This window comes from Pteropus vampyrus, unplaced genomic scaffold (assembly GCF_000151845.1).
Source record: "Pteropus vampyrus isolate Shadow unplaced genomic scaffold, Pvam_2.0 Scaffold140, whole genome shotgun sequence".
Lineage (NCBI taxonomy): Eukaryota > Metazoa > Chordata > Mammalia > Chiroptera > Pteropodidae > Pteropus > Pteropus vampyrus.
The window spans coordinates 5,772,768-5,795,723 of NW_011888921.1; the positions used below are offsets into that span (position 1 = coordinate 5,772,768).

At 35.3% G+C, this 22,956-nt stretch overlaps 2 protein-coding genes across 2 annotated transcripts in view; one reads left to right on the forward strand and one right to left on the reverse strand.

Annotated features, from left to right (window-relative positions):
- The window catches only part of LARP4 (La ribonucleoprotein domain family member 4), a 151,800-nt gene that overhangs the window by 18,158 nt on the left and 110,686 nt on the right, over positions 1-22,956 (forward strand). The window lies entirely within an intron of this gene.
- Positions 18,601-22,956, reverse strand: part of FAM186A (family with sequence similarity 186 member A) — a 50,898-nt gene continuing 46,542 nt past the window's right edge. Inside the window, exons 11-13 of the mRNA XM_011368352.2 lie at positions 21,655-21,847; positions 19,439-19,590; positions 18,601-18,787 (exon numbers count right to left, since the gene is read on the reverse strand). Coding sequence (XP_011366654.1) covers positions 18,601-18,787; positions 19,439-19,590; positions 21,655-21,847 — 532 coding nt within the window. The remainder of the gene's footprint in view (positions 18,788-19,438; positions 19,591-21,654; positions 21,848-22,956) is intronic.

Here is a 22,956-nt window from a genome sequence, read left to right on the forward strand (position 1 = left end):
AATATCTATAGTGTGATAGGTCTTAGTAGTTGGTATTATAATCCCCTTTTGAATTTTCTTTTTCATAGGCTACTCTTCCATATACATTTTAGAATGAGTTTATAGATTTAGGAAGAACTGACATCTTTCTTAAACTAAGTTGTCTTATCTAAGAACATAGTTTTATTTATTTATTTTTTTTTATTTTTTTTTAGAAATTCTGTCCTTTGATAAGTTTAAAATTTTTTAGGGTAAAAGTATTATGTCATACTTATGAATGATTGTTAAATATTTTGTAATTTTTGGTGCTATCGTAAATGGTAGTTTACCATTTCTGGTTCATTATTGCTAGTATAGAGAAATAATATTTCTGTGTTTCTGAAGAAATTTGAAACATAAATGTTTAACTTTATCAAATGTTTTATACGTCAACTCTTGGGATGATAATGTGATTTTTCTCTTTTAATCTATAGATATGGTCAGTAACATTGATAGTCTTCTCATGTTAAGCCATTCTTATGTTCCTGGAAGAACACCTTGACTTTTGAGTTCAGTTGAATAATATTTATTTGTAGCTATTTTTTAATCTATTTATATCAGTAGCATGGATTATGATTCTTCTTCTGTCTGATTTTAGAATAAATAATTAGGCAGCTTTTCTTCTTTTTCTATTTTCTGAAATAATTTAATTGATAAAGGGATTATCTGTCCCTTGAAGGCATGGTAAAACTCACTGTAAAACCATATAAGCCTAAGGCTTTTTTCTAGGGTTAAGGCCTTTAATTACCATTCAATTTATTTATAGGTATTTGGTCTGTTCATATTTTTAATTTCTTCTGCCAATTTTGGCATTTTATGATTTTCCAAAAATCATCTACTTTATCCATTTAGTGTATTAGCCTGTGATTGACCATAATCTTCTTTTCTATCTCTATTGTATCTATAGCTAGTTCCCTTGATTTCATTATGTGATTTGAATATTTTCATCTTTTTTCCTAATTAGCTCATTAGAGAGTTGTCCATCTTACTCATCTTTACAAATTAGATGGTAAAAATAAGTCCTAATATAACATAAGTTATAATAAATGTTAATCAGTTCATCAGTTTCTGAGAAGACAGATACTCAGGTTGGATATCAGACTAGGTTAAAAACTAAGATCTAGCAATATATTATGTGTAAGAGACACACTTAAAATGAAAGAATATGTATAAGTTGAAAGTAAAGAGATATAAGTAGTTATTTGAGGCTATTATGAACAGAAACAAACCAGAAACAAAACAGGTAGCTATTTTATATAAGATAAATTCGAGCTACAAATTTAAGGCAAAACTATCATTATGGACAAAACATAAGAAGTAAGTAGGCTTGGTGCAGACTATCAGGAGCTCAGCCAACTGACGATATCAAATGGATAGTTGGATAAATAAGACTAGATTCAGGGGCAAAGTTCAGAGGCAAAGTCAAAGCTGAGATATAAATTTGTAGTCATCAGCATATATATGGTATTTAAAACCATAAGACTGAGTCGAGACCATCAAGGGAGTGTAGACAGGAAAAGAGGTCCAGGGAGTAAACTCTGAACCATTCTAACATTTTGAGATCAAGGAGATGAAGAGGAACCAGCAAAAAGATATAGAAGTGGCCAGAAAGGTAGGAGGCAAACCAGGAGATTGTGATGTCCTGGAACCCAGGTGAAAAACTATTTCAAAGAAAGAGAGTGATCAGCAGTTTAAATGTTGCTGACAGGTCACGTAAGAGGAGGCTGAAAATGGACGGTTGGATTTAACAATATGGAGGTTGTTGATGACTTGCTAGGAGTAAGTTTGATGATGGAGTAGGGGGCAAAACCTGATTGGAGTGAGTTCAGAAGAGGAGAGAAATTGGGGACGGTGAGTTTACCCAATTTTTGAAAGGAGTTTTGCTGTGCAAGGAAGGAGAGAAAAGGGGCAGTAACTGGCAGAGGAAATGAGTCTGAGTTGTTTGATTTTTTTTTTTTTTTAAGTTGAGAAAAATAACTGTGTTAGAGAGGAAAAAATTGATGGAACAGAGAGAGATGGAAGAATTATTGAAGCAATGTCCTTGAAGAGAGGAGATGGGATCTAGTGTACAAGTGGAGGGGCCAGCATTAGGTAGGAGATAGTTCATCTACAGGTAACAAGAGAGAAAGTGGAATAGAAGGGTGCAAATGCAGATAGCTAGGGAGATATAGTAGTAGAAGTATGTGGAGTTAATAATGATTGCTTCCATTTTCTCGGTGCAGTAAGGAGCTAGGTTATAAACCAAGAAAGGAGGCGAGAGAAGTTCTCAGAGATTGGAGGAGAGAGGAGAAAATACAAAATTGTTGTTTAAAAATGTCATAGTGAGTGGATTAGGGAAATATAGTATGTTTTCTAGGCAGTAGTATGGGGCCACTTGAGGTTGATAATTATGTAAAGTAAGACGAATTAGCATGTTTGAATATTTCCCCGAGGCCTCATTCAGCTGCCATGGTGCAGCTATAGAGTAAGCAGAGAAAATTGGATTTAAGCTGGGCCGTGGTCTGCCAAGGAGTACTTTAGGGCAAGAGAGGAACAAGTGAGTTAGAGTTGAGAATATATGCAAGGGATTGATTATAATTATTGACCATGGAATTTATGCTGGGTTACAGGGTTGAGGATATGAAGCAGCAGGGGACAGTAGAAAGGTGGTAGAACCAATGAAGTACAAGGTCCCTATGAAGATCAAAGGATTGTTGGAATTGAGGTACTAGTGGAAGTGAGCTGTAAAGAGGTGATGTTTGAAGAATGAAATATTTGAAATTGAGATCATGGAAGGTGTACAAGTTTTTGTTTGTTTGTTTGTTTTTTGTAATGACAAGGTTAAGGGTATGACTGATGGCTAGAGGATGAAATCACTAAAGGAGAACAGATCAAACATTGCAAGGCCAGGTTTGGAAAGATCTGTATGAATATTGAAATTGTGAGGGATTATGACAGAAGTACTGGATGTAGTGACAGTGAGCAAAGAGGAGGTAAACGACTTAACAGAAAATGCAATGTGGGTGGTAGGTAGTCTAAAGACAGGAGTTTAAAGTCGAGTATTATATATAAAATATACATATACATAATATCTTATATAGTATATAAAGAGAGTAGGGGAGAATGATCTGGAAGTATCATTGAGGAATGAGGAAGACCCCTACCTCTTTTCTAGGCCATGTGATAAGGAGGTTGTGGGAATGAAAATAGATAACATTTGAGAGGGCTGCAGGTGAGGCAGTATTATCAGGGAAGAGTCAGGGGTCATTTGTTGCTTTATCTATTTTGAGGCTATATAGTTGTAAGCATCTACATTAACAATATAAATGTATTATATTACATATTCTTGTTCTGTTGTCTTCCATTGCCTCTAACGCTGCTTTTTGCCTTAAATTCTGTTTTTTTCTGATTTTAGATGTCTGCTTGGCTTTCTTTTGGTTCTTAGGTACATTTCCCTACCTTTTTGTTTTAACTTCTCCTATCCTTTCTTTTAAATGTGTCTCTTGTAGACATTATATTGCTAGATCTTATTTTTTAATATAGTCTGAGACTTCTGTCTTTTCTCTGGTGAATTTACCATCTTAATTTAAATTTTTTCTTTTTTTTTTTTTGCTAATTTCCTTGAATAAATCAATTTTTCCATGGGTTTGAAAAACATGCATTTTATATTTGTTCTTCCTTTTGTTATTCATAACTTGTTAAGACTCTGACTTGTATTTATTTTTCTTAATTTATGAAACTTATCAACACTTGTTATCTTCTACCTTACTAGGACAAGTACTTTAACTCCCCCACTCTCATTTTCAGTATTTTGAAAATATTGTTTTCCTGCCTCTCATGTTGCTCTTGAGAAGTCTGACATCATTGATTCATTTTTCTTGTGGGTGAGCTACTCTTTTTGGAAAGTTTTTAGCATTTTCTCTTTATTAAATATCACTGTTTACATATTTATTACCCTACACACCCTTTCAATATCAGTCTTTCTTTAGAAGTTCTCACTTGTGTTTTTCATATATCATCTTCCCTCTATTTACTTTTTTCTCTCCTATTAGAACTCCTATTATATAAATAGTGTTATTTCTATGTCTAGCCTCCATATTTTTTCATTTTGAGCCCACTCAAAATTTCTCCCCAAGTCTACTCTCCATGTTGGGAACCTGGCCTTCCTCTGTCCAGGGCTATTTCCCTTCTTTACGAATTCATAACCACTTCTGGCCCTCCAGAGTTTTCTGCTGGTTTTCTTTTCTTTTTAAAAATATCCAGGGGGAGGGGGGAGGTAGACAGGAAAAAATTTAAATTATTTCTTCAATTAAAATAATAAACAAACAAACAAACAAATAAATAAAATTATAAAAAATATCCATTCATTTCATTTCTGAAGCATCTTGGGGGTTGGGTTTGGGGCGGTAGACTGTGACACTTTGCCTTTATTTCAGGGGTCATATAATGTCCCTTTTATGACAGCCTACCTTAGTGTTTGTTGAAACTTTGTGTTTCTAGTAATATAGAACAGAAGATATTGTTTCTTGAGCGGTCATGGTCGTATTCTGTAAATGAAGATGTTTATCCTGAAAAACTATAGGCAGAATGTAAAAACAAAGAACAGGCAAAACAATGTATAAACATGAAAGACAGCAAAATAGTCATTTTACTGAAACATTGAAATTTACTTTCAACATGATTGTGTTTAATTTTACAGTCACTTGGGAATCTTCTTAAGCCTGGAAACAAGATAAGAAAATTAATCTATTACAGATTTCTCTTAAATACATTTGTGGAAATGTAGACGATTCATAGGTAAAATAAGAATGCTTCCAGAACTCAAAGTTAAACTAGTAATAATGATATGTAATCTATACTTATGTCACCTTAACAAGGCAGAATGTCTCCCAGGACCAAAATCAGGAAGAGCAGGGCTTGGCAATAGCTTATTATTTATCAGACAGTATTCTTATACCTAAAGTTAGAACATAGCAATGGTTATTTCTGGGCATTGACTTGTCTCTATTTTCCAAATTTTTATGATGAACATGCATTACTTTTGTAATTGAAAAAAAAATACTATTTTAATAGAATTTTCATAGGGAAATTGTCATATAAATACACAAACTTGTGCAAAGATATTTGCTGCAGCATTGTTTGTAATGTTGAAAAATATCCAAATGTCAGTAGGAGATACAGTTCAATTAATTGATAGATCTACATGGTAAATATCATGCATACAATAAAAATGATAATGTAAGTCTATATTAACATAGAAGAATTTCAAAGATGTACTGTTACTTGAAACACAAAGCAGGTTAAAAAAAACATCCAATATGAACCCATTTTTGCAACCATAAGGGAAGTGCACAGAAATTTTTTGAAAAATCTGTGCAAGATTGCCGCTCCATCCTAACAACAGGTGAAAAGTTGAACAGTCTGAAAAATCAACAACTTTTTTAGATCCTCTAGAGATGTGAAGTAACAGTGCAAACTATTGACCTCAAGATTGGAGAGACAGACAGGTGGTAACAGAGAATCACAGCTTATTGGAACAGAAACCCACAAGCAGAAACTTCTGCAGAAAACAGTGCCTAGTAGACAACCTGAATTGTAATTGATGAATTGCTAGAGGCTCAGGATGGAGAACTCTGAGAGTTAAAAATTCCAGGGAGACGTAGTCACAAGGACATTCAGAAACTTTACCAGGTGCTCACAGTGAAGATCAGAGAAAAATCTCATGTTTCTCATAGGGGAAGGGGGCAAGTAACCATTTGAAATAAACCTGAGCATTCTATTCTTAAAGTCTGCCCTCAAGGGAAACTGTTTTACTAGTGCCTAACCTACTGGGGTTTTATCGAGGCCTAACCTATTTGGAGGAATGGAAATACCCAACTCTATTTGGCTCTAGCCTTCTACATGGGGCAGGGGAGGGAAATACACAGTTCCAGCTTCCTCTAGCTATCCTGTCTCACCTAAGGTATGGGAGAAAGGGGAGGGTACTGAGAAGGACTGGGAAAGTTCACAGTCCAGAGGCTTTCCAAAAAACTAAGACCTAATCTTAGTAAAATGGTTTCCCTTCCTCCATACTTTACCACCACATCGCTAATGGCCTATTTGCCAGAGTTCCTTTCACCTATTACATCATGTCCTGATTTTAACAAAAATTAGAAGCCATTCTAAAAGGCAAAAGACACAGTTGTTTAACAAGACTGAACGAGCATCAGAACCAGAGTCAGATACAGTAGAGATGTTGGAATTATCAGACTGGGAATTTAAAACAACTATGATTAATACACTAAAGACTCTGATAGAAAAAGTAGCATGTAGGAATGGATGGATAATGTAAGCAGAGAGATAGATATTCTAAGAAAGAATCAAAAAGAAGGGCTGGAGATCGAAAATACTAACAGAAATGAAAAAATGCCATTGATGGCCTCATTAGTAGACTGGACATGGCTGAGAAAAGAATCTCTGAGCTTGAGGATATGATAATAGAAACTTCCAAGACTGAAAAGCAAAGAGAAAACACACACACACACACACACACACACACACACACACCCACCCACCCACCAAAAAAAACCCCAGAATATGCAAGAAGTGCAAAATAACTACTAAAGGTATAACGTGTGTAATGGGAATAGCAGAAGAAGGGAACAAAAGCAGTATTTGAAGCAATAACAATTTTGAAGCAATAATAGTGGAGAATTTCTCCAAATTAATGTCAGACATCAAACCACAGAGCCAGGAAACTCAGAACAACAAGATCAGCAGGAAAAATGCCCCCAAAACTACACTTAGGCGTATCATATTCAAACTTCAGAAAAATTAAAGATAAAGAAAAAAGGTTTGAAACCAGAGGGAAAAAACACCTTATCCATAGAGGAACAAAGATAAGAATTACATTCAACTTCTCTTTAGAAACTGTGCAAGCCAGAGAGTGGAGTATAATATTTAAAGTGTTGAGAAAAAAACTTAAAATTCCGTACCCTGAAAAATTATATTTAAAGAGTGAAAGAGAAATAAAGACTTTCTCTGACATATAAAAATTAAGGGAATTTGTGGCCAACAGACCTGCCTTGCAAGAAGAGATAAAAAGAAGTTCTTCGAAGAGAAAGAAAATGATACAGATCAGAAATTCAGATCTATAGAAAGATAGGATGAGCATTACAGAAGGAATAAATGAAGGTAAAATGCAAAGTTTTATTCTTATTCTTAATTGGTCTAATAGATAACAATTTGTTCGAAATAATAGCAATAAGGTATTCAACATATATGTGCTTATGTATAAATAAATTGGATGATAGATATGGTGCAAGGGACAGGAGGGAAGAATTAGGGATATTTTGTTAATTATAAGGTACTAGTACTACCATGAAGTAGTATAATGTCATTTGAAAGTAGTTGTGGATTAGTCGTAAATGTATAGTATAAACTCTAGGGGAACAACTGAAAAAAGTAAAAAAAGTATAATTGGTATGCTAAGAAAGGTGAGAAAATGGAATTACAGAATTTTGCAGTCGAAACTACAAAAGGCAGAAAAGTGTGGAAGATAAAAATAGGAACAAGGAACAAGGGCAATAAATAGAAAAAAATAACAGATATGGTAGATAGTAATAGAACTATATCAATAATCACTTTAAACATCAATGATCTAAATACAGTTAAAAGACAGAGATAGTGAGAGTGGAGCCAAAAACAAGACCTAACTATATGTTGTCTACCAGAAACCCACTTTAAATATTAAGATATAGATTAAAAGTACATGCATAGGAAGAAAAATACCAAAAGAAAGCAGGGACTAGGCAAAATGACATAGATGATAGAAGCTTCATTTGTCTCCTCTTGTGACCACATCAAAGTTGAGATGGAAACACGGAGCAAACAGAAAGCAGAGTCACCTGGGGTCTAGATGAACAGAAACCCTAAAACTAGGGAGAGAAATAAGAAATCATTCTGCAATGGTTGGAGGTAGGAGAGGGCAAAGACGCGAGGCTGCCTGGTCCCCGGCAGCTGAGTGGGACAGAGGCTATGGCAGCGGCAGCAGCCAGCAGCTACAGATGCCTCTCAAACGGTCTGTGTCCATAACCGAACTTTGATGATGACAGACCTACTTGCTCTGAGCGTCAGTGCCAGGTCAGCTGCTTGGGGACACCAGGGACTTACCGGGGGACACTGAGTTGTCAGAGTGAGGGCTAGAGGTGAGGCTTTCTGTCGGGCAGAAGTGTTGGTGGTACCCATTGCTCCTCTGTTGAGCCCTTCCTCCTCCTAGTGTGTGGTGGCAGCACCACCACAGCTGAGAAGTCATCGAACTAGATAACAAAGTTCACTCTGCCCACAGGATTCCCTGAAACTACCTCCCCCAACTCTCGGCCCCACCCAAGCCGCATTCAGTTGTATCCTCTGTGAGTCCTGTGCACTTGCTGAGCAGTGCCAAGACTCACACTGGTGGCAGCTGACCTTGGGTTCTGGTGTGCCTTCTTGAGGCAACTATAAACATAGCATCTGTGGATTGCTTGCTGAATCTTAACAAGTGGTCCTGGAAGGGCACACTTGCCCTGCAGCTGTACGCCTCTCAGGACTGTGCCACTGGACACCTACCACACAAAGCCACACTAATAAGACAAGAAGACTTATGGGTTTTGCTTAGTACATAGAAACAGACCCAGAAAGGCAGCCAAAATGGGAAGACATATGAGAAGCAAAAACCATATGAGAGAACAAAACAGAGATCCAGAAATAATGGAGTCAAGCAATCTCACAGATGCAGAGTTCAAAACACTGGTTATAAAAATACTCAATGAAATTAAGGGAAGTGTAAATGAACTCAGTGAGGACTTTAACAAAGAGATAAAAAAACATAAAAAATGGAAATGGAAATAATAAAAGGGAGCCAGTCAGAAATGAAGAATATATGATCTAAGATGAAGAGTATATTAGAAGGAATCAACAAACGTGGATAAAAAAGAGGATCGAACCACTGATGTAGAAGATGAGGAAGCCAAGGACACGCAATCAGAATGGCAAGAAAAAAGTAACTAAGAATATAATAATAATTTAAGGAGCCTATGGGACAAAATTAAGGGTAACAACATCCATATCATGGGTACTTGAAGAGGGAGAACAAGAAGTTGAATATATATTCGAAGAAATAATGATGGAAAACTTCCCTAACTTGGTGAAGGAGATAGACATACAACCCCAGGAAGGTCAGAGAGTCCCCAAAACCAGGAACCCAAAGGGGCCCATACCGAGACACATGCTAATTAAAATGCCAAAGGTTAAATATAAAGAGAGAATCTTAAAAGCAGCAAGAGAAAAGCAATTAGTTACCTACAAGTGAGCACCCATAAGATCGACAGCTGATTTCTCAAAAGAAATTTTACAGGACAGAAGGGCTTGGCACAAAATATTCAAAGTGTTGAAAACCCAGGATCGATAGCCAAGAATACTTTATCTAGGAAAGCAATCATTTTGAGTCGAAGGACAGGTAAAGAGCTTCCCAGACAAAAATAAGCTAAAGGAATTCATCAACGCCAAGCGAGTATTACAGGAATTGATAGAGGGTCTTCTTTAAGAAGAAAAAACATGTATCAAAAACAGGAATAAAGAATGGTAATAACTGCATTCCTATCAACAACTACCTCAAATGGAAAAGAATTAAGTGCTCCAACCAAAAGATAGGGAAATTGAATGGGTAAGAAAACAAGACCCCTACATATGCTGCCTACAAGAGATTCACTTTAGAAGACACACACAGACTAAAAGGAAGGGGATGGGAAAAGATATTGCCTTGATGGAACTAGAGGGTATTGTATTGAATGTAGTAAGTCAGATAAAGACAAATACCACATGATTTCACATGCATGTGGAATCTAAAAAACAAAATCAATGGAAACAAACCAATAGATACAGAGAATATTTTGAGAGCTACTAGTTGGGAGGGAAGTTTAGAGGGGATGATGAAAAATGGCAAAGGGATTAAGAAGTACAAATGGATAGATACAAAATAGTCATGGAGGTATAAAGTGTAGCATAAGGAAAATAGTCAACAATGTTGTAAGAAATATATAAAGGGGAAGGGGATACCTGATTTAGTGGGGTAACCACTTTGTGAGTTATACAGATCTCTAATCAGTATGCTGTACAACTGAAACTAGTATATTATTGTATGGCAAGTATAATTGAAAAAAAAAACCATCGAATTGTACATTGTAAATATGAGCAACTAATTGTCTGTTACACTTCAGTAAAGCTCAGCAAGAAAAAAGGAAAGCAGGAGTAGCTGTAGTAATTTCAGACAGAGCAGACTTCAGAGCAAGGAGTTATCAGGGGTAAAAAGGGCTATTACACCATCTCACACCGGTTAGAATAGCTATTTTCAACAGGACAAGAAATAGTAAGTATTGGAGAGGATGCGGAGAAAAAGGAACCCTCGTACATTGCTGGTGGGACTGCAAATTGGTACAGCCACTATGGAAAACAGTATGGAGATTCCTCAAAAAACTAAGAATTGACCTACCATGTGATCCAGAAATCTCTCTACTGGGTATTTACCCCAAAGACTTGAAAACATATATCCGAAAAGATATTTGCACACCAATGTTCATAGCAGCATTATTCGCAGTGGCCAGGACATAGAAGCAACCTAAGTGTCCTACAATAGATTATTAGATAAAGATGTGGTGCATATATACAATAGAATATTACTGAGCTATAAGAAGAGATGAAATACTGCCATTTGCAACAACATGGATGGACCTTGAGATAATCATGCTAAGCAAAGTAAGCCAGACAGACAAAGTTGAAAACCACATATCACTTATATGTGAGATATAAATCTAAAAACAACGAACAAACATGACAAACAGAAACTCATGGATGTGGACAATAGACTAGTGGTTACCAGAAAGTAGGAGGGAAGGGAGGAAGTAGATGGGGTAAAAGGAGTCAAATATATGGTGACGGAAAGAAATATAACTATTGGCGTCAAACATACAATGCAAAATATGTATGATTTACTGTTGAATTTTACACTTGAAACTTACTGGATTTTGTTAACCAGTGTCACCATAATAAAAGAAAATGGGCAGGGGTATTGCATAATAATAAAGAGGTCAGTACTTCAAGATAACATAATAATCCTTAATGTTTGCCTAATAACAGAATATCAAGCTCCAGGAGGCAAAAACTGATAGCATGGCAAGGAGAACTAGATGAATCCACTATTATAGTTAAGGACTTTAACACTCCTCTGTCAGAAGTAGACAGATCCAGCTGGCAGAAAATCATTAAGGATATAAGAGAACTCAATAGTACCATCAATCAACTGCATATAATTGACATCTCTGGACTATTTTATCCAACAGCAACAGATTGCACATTCTTTTCAAGCTCACACGGAACATTCACCAAGGTAAACTACATTTTGAGCCATAAAACACATACCTTAACAAATTTAAAAGAATAAAAATCATGCAATATCTACTCTCAGACCACAATGGAATTAAACTTGAAATCAATAACAAAAAGATAGCTATAAAGTTTAAAAATATGTGGAAATTAAACACACTTCTAAATAACTTGGGTCAATGAAGGAATCTCAAGAGAAATTTTAAAAATATCTTGAATTAAATAAAAATGAAAATAGAACTTATTAAAATTTATGGGATGTAGCAAAAGCAGTGCTTAGAAGGACATGTATAGCATTTAATACACATATTAGAGAAGAAAAAAGATCTTAAATAAAAAATCTGAGCTCCTATCTTGGGAAACTAGAAAAGAAGAGCAAATTAAATCAAAAGAAAGCAGAAGAAAAGAAACAAGAATTAGAGCAAAAATCAATAGAGAAAATCAACAAATTTAATTGGGCATCTCGTATTTTATCTAGCAACTTTACCCCTCAACCATGAATTTATTTAGTTTATAGTTCCATGAATAATTAAAGTACAAACCAAATGTGTAGGAATAATAGCAAATTCAGGATAGTGGTTAATTTGGAGCGTGAAGGGAAAAATGCCATCAGCGGTACACAGGAAAATTCACTCTTGTGTGTATTTGTATTATATATTTTTAATTTTTGTTTTTTAGGTTTTTCCTTTTTTTTAAGTGTTTAATTTCTTAGAATTAGTATTGCATATGCAGATTTTTTTTATATTACTGTGCTTTTTGTTGTCTGAAATATTTATTATAAATATTTTGAAAATCTTCAATAGCCCTCTAAAGTCCAGAGAACCTAAAATATATTACAAACACCTTCCTGGCTTCTCTGATCTTGCTTACCTCTCTAATCTTGCCACTTCCAGTTTGTAGCTATCAGTCTGGCAAGGCTGACCAATTTTCCTTAACAGACCTTCAAGCCTTTGCCATTCCCCGACCCCACCCCCATTACCTCCCACCTTCCTCTTGTTATTAAGTCTCCACTCATTTCTCAGTATCTTTAGGAAAACTTCTCTGGCACTTTACATCTGGGTTGGGTACTTGTACTTTCAGAACATTCAGTACTTTCACCATCACCACTTATTTACACCATATTGGAATTGCTAACCCTTTTTTCTGTATCTTCCATTAGAAAACAAACTCCAAAAGTATAGAGACCGTATCTCACTTACCCTGACATTCTGGTCTTTGCCTAGTGCCTGGCATTAAAAGGCCCTCAATAAATATTTACAGTAGGAATTAACTAACAATGGGCTGGTTTACTTAACATTTTTGAGGCATGCTAAAATTTTATTTTTAATGTGAACCCTGTTTTGTAATCAGTATTTAGATAGAATTATAAAATCTTGCCACCCAATAGTTTGTAGGTTAGAAATTATTACCTGGAATAAAATTCTCTTCAGTCATTCTGATTGGAAAGTTGGAGTTCAACATGGTCTGTCACCTAAGCTAGGTCTTGCTTTTATTGTTTAGGATTAGCTCATAGTGTTCATCAGATTGTACAAACTATTCTTAGGCATGCGTGGTAAAGTTCTTAAAATTGCTTTTTATTTTTAAAATTCAAATTTGAGGAAGACCAGGTGTGTAGGTGTAAAAAAAAAAAAAGGGGGGCCTGTAAGATGACAAGGTCCTTGCAATCTGTGAGGTCAACCAAGGGTTGCCTCGCCTAAAAAATAAATAAATAAATAAATAAAATTTTGATTTGATGACTATAGTAGACATTATTCTGGTGTATGGTAAGTATGCACTGATACCACTTGAATTTGTAGAATCTGACAAAAATGTCATTGTTACCTATCATTTCTTCTTAGTTGGCTCTTTTGCTTCATTTTCCTTAGAGTCCACGTGCTACTAACTAGATTGTGGTTTACTAATGGTTCCTAACTCTATATGTAAAAACCAATACATTATATCTTAATAAAATAATGTAACTTTCCTTATCAAACAAAAATTATATGCCAGAATATTAGCAATGGTATTACCCCTGAATGGTAGTGGTCAGAAATTATTTTTTTAACATTCTTTGTCATTCTTTCTTATGTTTTATATATTTTCTGAAAAATTTTTGGTAAAAATATATCAAGTTTATACTCAGAAAAAACCCAATTTTTTAAAATAAAAAATGATACATTTAAATTATTTAGGAAAAAGATTTTAAGTAGAATGGCAGATGGTTAGTATGAGAACAAGAAACATAGGGTCAGAGAGGAGTCTGGAGAAACAGCATGCTGTGTAGCAAGCATAACTGTCCAGGTTGCTTGTTAGGTACATCCTAACAATGGAGGAGAATCCAAATCATAATCTTATGTCACAGCCATTGTTGGTACATAAATAGCTTCTTCTGCCCTGATTCTGTATGTACCAGCCAACACTACAATTTATGATTTGTGTCCTAAGTAGTTTTTCCCCTCCTTAGGGAAAATGCTTTAACAAGTCAAGGCAAGCATCTGAACTATTTATTTTCAAGTGTGCAAACTTCCTGCTAGGACCATTTCTTAGGGAAATACAGGATTATGATGTATCACCCTATGTGCCAGCTTTCTCTACCTATAGAGAAAGATTTGAATAGTGAAAGACAGGTAGTATGTGTATCTGTGTGCTTATGTGCGACAGAGGCATAGGGTATATGACCGAGAAATGGCAGATCTCATCATTCTGACCCTAACATTTGTATACTGTTTGGTAAGACTTCATATCAGATGGTCTTTACCACAGTGAGAGAAAAAATATTTAAACAATTTAGCTTAAGGTACATTTCATATGTCTAAAGTATGGCCTATAGAACTTGTTTGAACTTCTGGTTCTGCCTCAGCTTCCTATTCTCTAAAATGCGTACTGTATTTACCTCACTAGGATGGTTGTGAGGTTTAAATTTGGTATTAGAATCACTGTGAAAATTATCACACAATCGTGAAGTGTTACTGTTATTACTATTATTTAACCAGTAGTACTTCCCTTGATAAAAATTCCTGCACATATCCTACAACTTCCAAAGCTTCCTCTGCCCTAAGAGAGTCCTGTTGAAAATGGTTCTTTTGATAGTTGTTATCTTTTGTAATTCCTCAGCACTTTCTCACCCCCTGCTTTAATTATTGCCTCTTTGGGGACAAAAACATAGACTTATCCATTCATTACTGAACTTTTTTGAATATCTCTATTGGGCCAGGCAAAGTGTCAGACCTCTGAGGATACAATGAGACAGGTGCATTAACAGATACTTATAATACATGTGGTAAATACAATGGTAGAGTGATAAACTTAGGATATTATCGGAGTGCAGAGAAATGGCATGTAAGGGCAATAGGGAGAGTTAGGAAAGGCTTTCCTGAGGGGAAAAAAGTATAAACTAAATAAGTCAGTAACATTTTTGGCTTCAACAATTCCTGACTAATTAAGGATGTTTGAAACTATAAGGCCATTTTATTGCTTACTTAAAAAAGCCCAGAGGCAGGTATACTCAGGGTTGTTCTAGGAACTGGACATCATTAAGGACAGGGTTTTACTTATCTCTCTCTTCTGTAATTCTTGGTGTATTATCTCTTTGTCCCATGGTTATCACCTCAGTGTTGCGAAAGATGACAATAACGTCAAGCATCACATAACACATCAAGGCAGGCAGAGAAACTTTAGTTCTTGTCACTCCTATTGGAAACAGGAAGAAAGGGAACTGGGGAGTAGGGAGGTTTTTATTTATTTTAGTGTTGTTTGTTTGTTTGTTTTTTAGGAGATAAATCAAAAGCAGGAATGCACTATTGGCCCTGGATCTTTGTACATATTCCTTCTGTCTGACATCCATGGTCTCTTGAACTCTTCCCACATATTGTATCAGTGCCTGGTTATAGTACATGGCACATTATTAGTAGTCAGTAAATATTCTTGAAAGGAAAGCAGGCAGAGCAAAAGTAGAGACAATTGAACACAACAGGCAATTAATCTCCCCAAAACGTATTGTCCAAAATCAGGGGAGGTTAGTAATGACGCAATAATTCAGAATGGTAAGTGCTAGCATAGGGTTAATTATAAAATGGATTGGGAGCACATAGGAGGAGTCAGAGAAGACAACTCAGAAAGTGTGATTGTTTAAACTGAGAGTTAAAGAATGGTAGAAATAACTAAACCCAGAGGGAAAGAAAGTCTCTTGGTTTGTACTTTAATTGCCACAAAGTAAAATAAATGTAATCTTTTGGGGGGAGAGGAAGGACTTTGAAGAGATTCTAGTGAGAAAAAAAGAAGAGTATGGTAAATAATAATTGATCATATAGTGCCCATTATTACTAATTTAAGATATCTTAAAAATTGATATATTCAGTATTCTATTTTTAGTGAAAATTGCAAAATCCAAGACTTCAATTCTATTTCCTATAATATCTTAAATTTTTTTTCACTGTTTTCAGCGTTCTTATTCTGAAAGTTTTTAGGCATCTAACTCTACAAGTTAGAACTCCTACTACATATTTTGTAATAGGATGTCAACATGGAAATTTTGGCAAAACACAATAGAAGAGTTGCCATATTAAATACAGGATGCCTAGTTAAACTTGAATTTCAGATAAACGATAAATAATTTTTAAATATAAGAATAAAATTTCATGGACCATACTTATAGTACTAAATAATTTGTTGTTTATCTGAAATTCAGATAACTGGTGTCCTTTGTTTTTATTTGCTAAATCTGGCAATCCTAACAATAGATACCAAAGAGAAGTGCCAGACTAGAATTTACAAAGAAATTGACTTATCCTTTTAACTCTGAGAGTATGTAATGGTCAAGGAGAAGGGAATTTTGAAAGCTCTCATACCCTTCCTCCACTCAAGACTTTAGCATAGAACCTTACATTTTGGAGGCCTGATTGCATCCTGAAAAAAAATCTAAGGCAGATGACTGATTGACTAGCTGCTCCCATGGTAGAAACAAAGAAGTGACTGCTGCTGCATTGGGATAAGCTTCAATCTTAGAGTTTATCTGGACAAAGGAAGCTCAAGTGTTTTCTGTAGACTAGATGTGGACCACACATACGCATATACCCAAAAGAGATGGCATGGGATTGTCTTGGATTCTATCCAGAAGGGCTGTCTAAAGATGCAAACATATCTCAGCAGAAAGGTGATGGAGGTATCACAAATGTAAACGACCAGTTAGGATAGAAATGTATTTGCCAAGATCAAGAAATCTGCAGATGAAAGATCTCCAGTGATGATGATCTCTAAGGAGCTCACATAATGTACTCCAATGAAAGAGCTTTAAAATTTTGCCACATCCAGGAAGCAATGATGTTGAAAAATGCAACAGTAATAGTCAATAAGAACTTTCCCTTTCCACTTCTCTCTCCTCCCTTCCCAGAGCTCTAATCTCTAAGGGGTTCCATAGTAGCAGTCTGGAAAAGAAGGAACAGAAGCACTAGCCCATAAAAGACAAAAGAAGCTGTTCATGTTCTCCTTCCCAGACTGTAAGTTACAGTAGTCTACAGTGGAAGAAACGAAATGTCATGGTACTACCTAGGTTTTCATCCAGAACAGGATAAGAAATAGGACCACTGAATAAATGTAAAGAGATGAATAGTCACTTTGGAGAATAGGTGGGCAGTTTCTTAAAAGTTAAACATATACTTATACAATCCAGCAATCCCTCTCCTAGGTATTTTAGCTAAGAGAAATGAAAACTTACATTCGCCCTAAAACCTATATATTAATTTTTATAACAGGTTTATTCATAAATGCCAAAAACTGGAAACAACTCAAATGCCCTTTACCTGGTGAATGGATAAACAAATGAGACACAGCCATACAATAGAATAGTACTAGTCAGTAAATAAAAAGGAATGAATTACTGATACATGAAACAATATGGATGAATCTCACATGAATTATGCTAAGTGAAAAAGCCAGATTCAAAAGGTTACATACTGTACTTTGATTTATATGACATTCTAGAAAAGTTAAGACTATAGGGCATCAAGATTAATAGTTGCCATAAATATGCATTTGGCAAGACTCAGAACTGTACCCTAAAGAGGATGAATTTTACTGTATATACATTATATGTTTTAAAAAATCTATGAAACAAACAAAAAAATCTCTGATATCTTAATTGAGTCCTAAAAAGTAAACTGGAAATATGGGTCTCATTAAATCTGTAGGATTTAGCATGAGTAAGAAGTGGTTAGTCAGATTAGGAGGATATCTAATTGTTGAAGCTAGCTATGGAATGGAGATAAAAAATATTTAAAGAAAAATTTATACATCTTGTCCTAAGCACTATAGTCATTAAATTAGCAATGTTTTTTCTTAAAATAACCTAAGTTAATTAATTTAATCACTCCAAAAAATGTAAGGGAAAATGAGAGAGAAAGTTGCTTTCTCATTTTAACCTGTAACTTATGAGTCATGCTTATTCAACTTAATGGTTACATTTGGTTTGGTAATTTTTTTTTAATGAACAGTTGTGCTCATAGTATATTTTATATTGTATACATTATATAATAATATTTTTGCTATTATTTTACTATATTATAGAATTTTAAATATCCTTTCATGGTATTTGCCATCTAAACAAATTTGTGAGTTAATACTACTTCTTAGCTCAGGACTTGGATTTTAGCAGAATAGTCAGACTGCTCCTTTGTAAAGGTTACGGAAGTTCAATTTTCTAAATTCTTAGTTTAGAACATTAGATAATTCTCTGCCCTGAAAGAGATAATGCCAACTTCAAAACTCTTCACGTCCGCCAGAATGATTTCCAGTGGTTTAAGTGAGAATATCGTTTAACAATTTGGAAATGTGGATCCTCGTCACCCACCTTACCTATTCTAAGTGTATCCTCAGATATAAGCACTTAGTTTACCTCAGATTGGGCCTACATATGACAACTGAATTTAAGGTATGTTACTGAGCCATGAGGTGGACAAAAACATTCTACTATGGTCTTTCTGATACTTCTAGTAATAAACCCCTCAGGGTGGAATTCAAAGTGGACCTATCTAGTGTTGGACTAGGTTTCATGGTATTATAACTGGTTTTTTTGTTTATTTTATAGTATTTCAGTGGTGACATCTGCAGGCCTATGGAAGGAAACACTAAATGACTAACACTTTTGGTAACTCCTTGGTCCTGCAAAAATTAGGGAAACGAAAGTTACATGACCAAAGGCCCGATTTTCAGAGTGCTCTCCCTTCCCTTAACTTACTGTGATTGAATGGATGCAAGAGATTTTCTGAAGGTGGACTGGACATCTAACTGGAGCAGCATAGGAATAGCTGGGTACCCACCCAGCTTAGCCCAGAGTGAATTTATTGATGTTTTCTCTTCTATTGGGTAGCTTGAAGTGGACTGATCAGCATTCCAGATGGCTTCCATCTGGTCTTCTTGTCTAGAGAATCAGAGGGCACCGATTGGAAGCGCCAAACTCTCTTTAGCTACATAGTCAATCAAAATATATGATTTTTACTCTCCCCTCTTTTCTTTACCACCACACTGTCCTATAATGCCCTCCCCTGTACTGAGGAATGTTTGCTATGCCCACTTTGACTGAGAAATGGATTAAAACAGCAGAATTTGCTGAAGTAGCTCTTTTTTCCTTACCTGAAAGCTGCATTTTCATGACTTCACCTAGTAATCCATTTTAAAACTACCTTCTTAGCTTCCTGGAGTATGCAGACCATATCCAGGCGATTTTTTTCCCCCAGAAACAATCTTTCCCCACTTCTTTACCAAAGCTCCTACCTTCTTTCAAAAAAAGAAAAAAAGTAATACTTCTAAGCTTCTTCATTGTGTATTTGTTTCTTAGTAAGGAAGAAGCAGCTTCATTTTTTAAAGGAACTCAAAATTAGATATTAAATATTTAAGTTAAAAAAAATATATAAATAAGCCTCTTGCTAAATTAGCTAAGAAAGTTAATACTCCTTTAGACTCTCCACTGTACCATATCATAATTGTAGGGAAGCTCTTAGGCAGAAAAAAAATTATTAGGTCCCACATTTCATCCAAAGAAAGTTTAATGTCGATCTTTCCTATGACATACCTAAATTTCTTGAACTTCTCAGGTTTTCTGTCTTCTTCTATTAATAGCTCTAGGAATGGTTGTTGAGCAAACTTGGTAGGGGCAGATATCTGGTTTTTATTGATGATCAAAGGGATAGGTTGACTAAGATTCAATTTATGCATCTCTTGGAGCTAAAAATAAATAAAAAGGAAACAATGAAAAGAACAGGCCAGAGTCTTTAAGATCTGAGCCAACCCGAGCTAACCTATGACTCTTCCTTTTTTTATGGATTTGCAAATCTTCTTTCTCTATCTTCTTTCTCACTTCCTCTAACCACTCCTCAACTCTACCCTACTCCAACACACAATTTCAGAGGTGGCAGCTATGATATATATAAACCTTGGTCCTGTGTAAGCTCTGGACCTAGCTTTCTCATTTCCTAGCTGTGTGACTTTGAGTTAGTTGCTAATTTTTATCTGTACCTCTTTCTCCTCATTACTAATGAAAAGATAATAACACAGGATTGTTGTGAGAATTATATAATATACATGGAAGCACTTCATAAATTGTAAAGCACTATGCAAATGTAACGATAGCTAACATTTAGTGACTATATACTGAATGTCAGATGCCTTCTATATATTAATTCATTTGGTGTTTACAACAACCATATGAGATGGATTCTTTTATTATCCTTTTCTTACAGATGGGGATCTGGAACTCAGAAAATTTAAGTGGCTTTTCCAAGGCCTCTTAGCTAGTATGTAATGAAGCTGATTTGAATCCAGACAATCTGGTAGCAGAACCAACCTCTCTAGACCATTACTCTGACTCAGTGTAAGATATTTATTCATTTCTACCCTCTTCTCCTATTTGCTTTTTCCCTTTCCTTCTTTATTGCCTCGATACCCACCTTATCATCTAGATTATGGTTTTTCTGACCTTAGATCCATATTCATCCTCTGGAATACCCTTGACATTGGTTCTTGCTAGACAGCTCATGACACTGCCAACTCATCTTGCTTTATTCCACTTACATTGGCCATATTTTTCAAACCAAAAACTATAAAAAATATCCATTTTATTTGTCAAAGAACTTTACTATTTAAAATGTAACTTCTGGAAAATTCAAATATGTCTGATTTTAACCAAGCTATGATAAGTCTCTGTATCTTCTAAAGTAGCAAGTAAACTGTTCTTATTAATTAATTAAATTAAGTGAAAGAAAAGAATATATATGATATAAAATGTTCCTAGATCTCCAAGATTGTTCCAGAACTACATGCTAGAACACGTAATGGGAGTATGTAATCCCAGAGGAAAGAACTCTAATCTCAGCTCTATAACTTTTTGGAAGGTTGCTATCACTCCCAAAAGCATACTGATGGTTATCTTAGAGGAGTCTCTGAGACATAGTGAGTGGATTGTCAGAGTTCCACAAGATCTATTCCTGGTGCTATGTAAGCAAGTTAAATAAGTCCTTACCTCCGTTCTTGTAAACTCATATTAAAACTTGCTTTCTGATAGTTGTGAGGCTATAACTACCATGAATCAGTTGGAGAGGTTTCATATTTAGAGGCTGGTAGGTGCAGGTTGACTAGGAATGAGTTGAGCATTTCTGGAAGTCTCTCCTATTCTAATCTTTTTCTCATTTAGAGAGTCCAGTCAGTATTCCTGTTATAAATTTAGGAGTTTCACTGAAGTCACAGTATAGTGGTTTGAGTGGTGAACCTCTCAGAAGATATGTTCACCCAGAACCTGTGAGTGTGACCTTATTTGGAAAAAAAGGTCTTTATGGATGTAATTAAATTAAGGATCTTAAAATGAGATCATTCTGAATTAACCAGATGGGTCCTAAATCCATGACACATGGTTTTATAAGAGACAGAAGAGAAAGATGTAAGATACACTGGGAAGAAGGCCATGGGAAGTCCGGAGGCAGAGATTGGAGTTATGTAGCTATAAGCCAAGGAATGCCAAGGATTGTCTATAAGCCACCAGAATCTAGGAGAGAGACTTGGAATAAATTTCTCAGAGCCTCCAGAAGGAACCAAACCCGCTTTGATTTTACAAACTGGCCTCCAGCACTATAAGAGAATACATTTTTGTTGTTTTAAGCCATCAAGTTGTGGTAATTCTTTACAGCAGCCCTAGGAAACCAATATACATGGTACCTCCAGGTAAATGTTATTTTCAAAGCTTACCACTTTTATTTTTCTTAACACACTGGGGAGAGGGAATAGAAAACAGGTTACCTGTCTAAATAAGAATATCATTTTCTTCAGGCACTGATTCCGTTCCTGTTCTAGAGATTTCTGCTTCTTGGTCCAGACCCCCATCACCTTTTTCTGGTAGTCATCAATTCTGCTCAGCATTATATAGAGGTTCTGGGTCTCATAACCTTTTCCACTGTATTGAATGGCTTGTAATCGTTTGATTATGTTGTTTCTTGAAAAAATTAACAAGAATTGGATTAATATAATCACTGGCCTCAGTTACTTCAATTCTCATCTCATCCTTAGTAAGCAGAGAAAGATGGGATAGGGGTGAAAGATTTGCTTAATGAGATCTTAATCTAGTTCTCTGTATGACTAAAATTTAAAAAATCAGTCAAATTTTCATTAACTGTTCAAAGAGTTTAGTGTTATAATAGTGTTGTTTATTCTTAATACATTAAAATTTTAGTGTTGGTATATACAAGACATATAGAAGGTACGTAATACAGTTATGAAAAAGACAGAGTCCTTGCCTTCAAAACACTTACAAGCAAGAATAGGAGACCAATAAATTAACTTTGTCAAAAAAAGAATGAAATAAATACTAAAAAGAAATGTAAACATGCTGTTCGAGCAAATAGGAACACATAATTAATTTTAATAAGAGGAATAAAGAAGGCCTCATGGGACGATGTTGAACAGGATCTTGAGGAATAGTCATAAAAATGTACTCTCTCTCCTATAATGTATACCACCATGTTTGGGCCTTCTAAACAGCTGATGTTTTCCCATCCTCATTCTACAGGAGAGGAAAAGGAATCTAGGCAAAGTTAAATAATTTTCTAAAGTCACATAATTAATACCAGATTTGGAAAGTAAACTCAGATCTTCTCTCTTTCCACAATACCAGTTTGTCTCAAAGTGTGGACTCTGATCACCTGGACTAAATCATTTGTGGGGGGAGGTACTTTTTGAAAATGCAGATTCCAAGGTCTTCCAGCAGACCTTTTGAATCAAAATCTTGGTGGTAGGCTTCAGGATCTATATTTTAAGCGGAATTACAGGTAAATTTTACTGTCACTGAAGTTTGGGAAGAAGGGGATAAAGAATTCCAGGTTGAGGGAATACTATATACAAGTGCAAGAACATGAAAATTATATTTTGAGAGTAGTGAGTAGTCTGGGACTTTTAGACCAGATACATGAAAGGATAAAATCTGGGAGGAGACTGGAATGGCTGGATTATGAAAGACCTTAAAAGTCATATTAAGGAGTTTGGATTTTTTGTGGGGAGGGTAGGCAATGGGAACCCATTGAAGATGTTTTTCTGAATATATGTATT